The following is a 6,000-nucleotide window of genomic DNA, read 5'->3' on the forward strand; positions in this document are numbered from 1 at the left end:
CACTCTCCCTGCAAACACTCTGAGACACTGCGGAGCTTCACTCTGTGACTGACACCGGAGTGTGTAGGTGGGACAGTGCGGAGGGAGCTTCACTCTATGCTTGACCCCGGGAGTGTGTGATGGGACAGTGCGGAGGGAGCTTCACTCTCTGACCCCAGGAGTGTGTGATGGGACAATATGGTGGGAGCTTCACTCTGTGTCTGACCCCCGCGAGTGTGTGACGGGACGGTGCAGAGAGGGCCTCACTCTGACCTTGAACCTGGGAGTGTGTGATAGGACAGTGCGGCGGGAGCTTCATTCTATGTCTGACCCTAGGGGAATGTGTGATGGGACGGTGCGGAAGGAGCTTCACTCTGTGTCTGACCCCAGGAGTGGCTGGAGCACCCTCTGCTGTCAGGCCTATGTGCTGCACCCTCCATTCACTCCAACAGGCTCCAGAATCTCGATCTGACCCCAGCCCTATGGAGCCTAGCTCCTGTCTCCGGCAACACAGGCAGCCTCTGAGCTGTGCTCCGTGCTCCACAGGTGCACGCCTACATCATCTCATCTCTGAGGAAGGAAATGCCTAGTGTTTTCGGCAAAGAGAACAAAAAGAAGGAACTGATCAACAGCCTGGGGGAGATATACCTGAAACTCGAGAGGGAGCACCAGATCTCGCCGGGGGATTTTCCTGGCCTTAAAAAGATGCAGGTAGGTCCAGGACTGGGACCACATTAACAACAGCCTCCCACCCCCACCCTTTCCCTGCATCTGATTCTACCGGCAGGCTTACGAACAGCTCTTCTGTCACTGAGTGAGGGGGAGAGAGAATGGGTTGCTGAGGGACTTTTTAAAGGGTAGCGTAGTCGTTAGTGTGAGGGTTAGAAATGTACTGGGGGTCAATTGAGGTACCGTGCTACCCAATTACACCCAATTGACCTCCCCCCCCCCAAATCTTGTATGTTTTGAAAGTTGGGAGGAAACCCGACCCCCACCCCACCACCAGGGAAAACCCATGCAGAGTCGGGGAGAATGTACAAACCCCGCGGGATTCGAACCCCAGTCCCAATCGCTGGTGCTATAAAGGGTTTGCGTATGCCAACCATGCGGCCCCTATTTTCTGCGCCCTTTCCCAAGCCTCTGTGCCCCTGCTGGAGTGGGACAGGTGGAATTGCACACAAAAGCAGGAACCCTGGCTGATCCTCCCTCCCACCCCCACCCTTTCCCTGCATCTGATTCTACCGGCAGGCTTACGAACAGCTCTTCTGTCACTGAGTGAGGGGGAGAGAGAATGGGTTGCTGAGGGACTTTTTAAAGGGTAGCGTAGTCGTTAGTGTGAGGGTTAGAAATGTACTGGGGGTCAATTGAGGTACCGTGCTACCCAATTACACCCAATTGACCTCCCCCCCCCCAAATCTTGTATGTTTTGAAAGTTGGGAGGAAACCCGACCCCCACCCCACCACCAGGGAAAACCCATGCAGAGTCGGGGAGAATGTACAAACCCCGCGGGATTCGAACCCCAGTCCCAATCGCTGGTGCTATAAAGGGTTTGCGTATGCCAACCATGCGGCCCCTATTTTCTGCGCCCTTTCCCAAGCCTCTGTGCCCCTGCTGGAGTGGGACAGGTGGAATTGCACACAAAAGCAGGAACCCTGGCTGATCCTCCCTCCCACCCCCACCCCAACCACAGGATCACTGGGCAGTGACGGGGAGCAGGGACCCTGGCTGATTCCCCTTCACTCTAACCCAAGGGTACAACTTTTGTCCTGCACACGGATACGTCCTTCCCTCGCACCATTCCCCACTAAGCACTTTGTATCTGGTAGCCAAATCTACCCCCCCACCCCACCATATCGCGGCGATGGTCTGCAGGGGGAGAGGCAAGGAGTTGGTGTGACGTTTCCCACCTTTTTCTCCCTCCACCCACCCCCGCTCCCCACCCCTTTCTTTCAGGACCACCTGCAAATGATGGACTTCACCAAGTTCCAGAACCTGAAGCCCAAACTGCTGGACATGGTGGATGACATGCTGGCCAACGACATCGCCCGCCTGATGACCATGGTGCGGCAGGAGGAGGCCATGATGCCCAAGCAGATTGTCCACGGCGGAGCCTTCGAGGGCACCATGAACGGACCGTTTGGCGCCGGCTACGGGGAGGGGGCAGGCGAGGGCATCGACGAGCTGGAGTGGGTGGTGGCCAAGGACAAGCCATCATACGACGAGATCTTCTACACCCTGTCCCCCGTAAGTGGCAAGGTGAGCGGGGCAAGCGCCAAGAAGGAGATGGTGAAGTCCAAGCTGCCCAACACCGTGCTGGGCAAGATCTGGAAGCTGGCCGACGTGGACCGTGATGGCATGCTGGACGACGAGGAGTTCGCCTTGGCCAACCATCTCATCAAGGTCAAGCTCGAGGGCCACGAGCTACCCAATGAACTGCCCGACCACCTGGTGCCGCCGTCCAAACGGAGGCAGGAGTGAGCCCCACTCCTCCCCTTCCCAGCGCTGACTCCCCCACAACCCCACCCTTGCTGGGCACCAAAGGCATCGATCAGGGTCCAGATCGTAAACAAGCGCTTTCGACGCACCTCCACGCCGGTGGGGGGGTGGGTGTGGGGCATGCACAAGGTGACCCCTCCCTCTCTGCCACCAGCCTGCTTCTTAATACCCTCACCCTAACCAACTGGCACTGTTGAGGGGTTCAGGCCTGTCAGGTAGAGTTTAACTCAGATTATCTTCCAGTTCTGGCACACGTTTGGCCCCTCCCAGGCCCCGCAAGTGAGCACTTCACTCCCCACCCCCACCCCCCCCAATCCCCGAACTCCTTGCACACTCCACTGTTTTCACGATTATGGGCAGTTTCTCTCTCCCCAGGGGTGGGAGTGGGCAAGTATTCTCATCCCCTTAACATCTCCCCTCTCCGCGGGGGTGGGAGTGAGCGAGGTCTCGTCCCCCTCTCCTAAGGGTTGGGAGTGTGAGGTTTCGTCCCCCTGACCCCCTCCCCTCTCCCAAGGGGTGGTAGTGAACTAGCCTTCTCAGCCCCCACGTCCCCTCCCCAGGGATGGGAGTTGGCAAGCATTCGCATACCCTTAATGTCTCCCCCCTCCAAAGGGGTGAGAGTGAGCGAGCCTTCTCATCTCCCTCCCCTCTCTTCCCCCAGGGGTGGGAGTGAGTGAGGTCTTGTCTCCCTACCTCCTCTCCCCAGGGATGGGAGGGAGCATTCTTGTCTTCCCCCGCTTCCCCCAGGGGTGGGTGGGCAAGCATTCTCATCCCCCTGACCACGTTTCCCCCCACCCCTTTTTGTTTCCACTCACAGAACATCTTAAGAATGCCTTCCTAACTGCAGAGCACCTGTGGTATCCTGAAAAAGAGGATGCTCTGTGGTTAGAAAGGCATTACTTCACCCACTGCGCCAGCCAACATGAACAATTTAAATCGACAAGCCTGATGGCTTTCTGTAGTCTAGTCTTATATTTGGTAGCAAACGGGTGGAGGAGGGTGGTGGGCAGAGAGAGGCGTCAAGCCAGTGCCCAGACCCTTCTGCCCTGGGGCAGGGGAGAGGGAAACGGGTCCCACTGGCCGGCCTGGGTCAGAGGAGCTCCGACATTTCTGCCTTCACTGTGAGTGGACGGAATGTCAAGGCTGCGTCGCTGCATCTGGGAGCCGGGGTGGGGGTCGGCTGTGGCATGTAAATGCGTGTGGATGTGTACAGATAATATGTCACCCCCCCCCCCCCACATTGCCAAGGGATCCTCGCGTTCCTGGCCACAGGAGGGCACTCCCTCCCATTCTCACCCAGGAGACGGCAGCGGTGAACGGGGACAGGAGAGGCCTACGGTTTGGCACCCAGTACTGGCAGCAAGCTGCACAGCTTCTTGGCTCAGCTGCTTCTAGTTTGCTGCTGAATACATGACCATCTCTTCCTCTATCTCCTCTCTCCTTTCATCCCCTCTATCATCCCTCCAGATCCTCCTCTCCCTCCATTCCTTCTATCTACTCTCTCTCCCCATCCTCTCTATCTCCTCTCTCCATCCTCTCTATCTCCTCTTTCCATCCTCTCTCTGCCTCCTCTCCTTCCATCCTCTCCATTCCCTCTCTGCTCTCCTCCATCCTTCTATCCCCTTCACTTCCCCCTTTCTCGCATACTCCCACTCTTTCTCGCTCCCCCTTTCTAATCTACTCTCCCAACCCAGACTCTTCCGCCCTCTTCCCACCCCCATTTTTGGATGAATACGGGCACCTGGTGAGTCCCCTGCGGGCATTGCCACATGAACACACTGTAACCTTCCGCGTTTTCTGCAGTCGCTCTCACTGACGCTGTTGGAACAGCTGCCGCCGGCGTCATGTGAATCTTACAGGCAGTGCTGCTCATCTGAGGGGGGTGGGAAACCGCTCAGTGCCCCTACCCGGGGTTGGGGGGGGGGATCACCAAGGGGTCCTGCTCCCTCCCATCACTGCCCTGTGACCCCGGAGTTAAGGAGGGTAATCAGCCAGGTTTCCTGCCCAACCTCCCTCATCACTGCCCAGTGACCCCTGGGTTCGGAGGAATTAGCCAGGTTTCCTGCTACCCCCGTCACTGCCCTGTAACCCCGGGGTTAGAGGGAGGGGGGGAATCAGCCAGGTTTCCTGCCGAACCTCCCTCATCACTATCCAGTGGCCCCTGGGTTCGGAGGAATTAGCCAGGTTTCCTGCTACCCCCATCACTGCCCTGTAACCCCGGGGTTAGAGGGGATCAGCCAGGTTTACTGCTACCCCCATCACTGCCCTATAACCCCGGGGTTAGAGGGAGGCGGGGGGGAATCAGCCAAGTTTCCTGCCCACCCTCCCTCATCACTGCCCAGTGACCCCTGGGTTAGCGGGATGGTCGCTGGTGGCCTCTGTGTGGGACCAGCAGAAGAGTCTCTCCTGTCCGTGTTTCAGTGTCTGTCTCGGCTCGGTGGCTGAGCGCTGCCCTCGCCTCCACGTCGTGATTGTTGGCCCCGTCTATGTATAATAAAGATTCCACTTTGAAACCCAGGCCGGCAGAGGCCCGTATCCTGTCGCTCAATCCTGACTTTGCCCGGAGAGCTGGGTCCGTGGCAGGTTATCCCTGATGGACCGGTAGTGAATCGACCAGTGGAGGGGACGAGGAGGTGGGTTCCGAAGGCTGCTGACTGCTGTCCGAGATCCGATTGCAACGAGAAGGCCATTGGGGGTGGGAAGCAGGACCTCATATCCATGGGACAGAGGAGGGAATTGGTCTGGGTGGGGAGGGGGGTCTATTTAAATGATTCTCCACATCCCCGTCCCGACCCGGGGATTAGAGCGATGGGGAAATCAACGAGGGTTCCCGTCCTTGTCCTTGCCCAGTGACCCTGAGTTGAGGGTGGGAATCATCCAAGGTTCCTGTCTCAGTCCCTGCCCAGTGACCCCTGGGTTAGAGAGAAGGGGAAATCACCCAGTGTTCCTGTCCAATAACACCGGGGTTAACTGTGACTGAAGAGCCCCCTCCTGGTGTCACAGCAGGAGCTCCTGAATGTGGTAACACGGACCCCTGGAGGACATGTTACCGTTGTGTAATTTGAGGAATCTGCTCCTTGTCTGTCCACCAATCCTCTCGTCTTGCAACGTAAAGCACTTCATATCTTCCTTTATTTTAACCATCAACTCGTTCTCCACAGGGATTTCCTGCACATTTATTAAATTTTGTCTTAAGTTCAATTTTTCCCCTTTTTCTAAATTAGTAGTATATTTCCAAGTGAAGTTCCCTGCGCACCGTCCCGTCACACACTCCCTGGCATGCAGCAACAGTTGAACCTCCCAAATCTTCCCCTATGTTGGTTCAAAACCCATTAATCGTTCCATATTTATTTCGCCAAATGAACAAAGGAAGGAAACTCCTCGACCCTCTCTCCGTGAATACGCATGTTGATTTCCACAATCTCACTGGATCCTCTAGTTCCCCTGAAAGATCTCGATTGGATTCCTCCTGGTCTGTTGTGGGCTTTCTCAGCGTAAGTGGCTCCAACGCTTCATCGGAACCC

General features: G+C 56.8%; 1 protein-coding gene across 1 annotated transcript in view; it reads left to right on the forward strand.

Annotated features, from left to right (window-relative positions):
• The window catches only part of LOC138742041 (EH domain-containing protein 1-like), a 73,355-nt gene extending 68,366 nt beyond the window's left edge, over nt 1–4,989 (forward strand). The window contains exons 4-5 of the mRNA XM_069896233.1: nt 526–690; nt 1,934–4,989. Of these exons, the coding sequence (XP_069752334.1) occupies nt 526–690; nt 1,934–2,458 (690 nt within the window). The 3' untranslated portion in view covers nt 2,459–4,989. The remainder of the gene's footprint in view (nt 1–525; nt 691–1,933) is intronic.
• The last annotated feature ends 1,011 nt before the right edge of the window (nt 4,990–6,000 follow it).

This window comes from Narcine bancroftii, chromosome 8 (genome assembly GCF_036971445.1).
Source record: "Narcine bancroftii isolate sNarBan1 chromosome 8, sNarBan1.hap1, whole genome shotgun sequence".
Classification (NCBI taxonomy): domain Eukaryota; kingdom Metazoa; phylum Chordata; class Chondrichthyes; order Torpediniformes; family Narcinidae; genus Narcine; species Narcine bancroftii.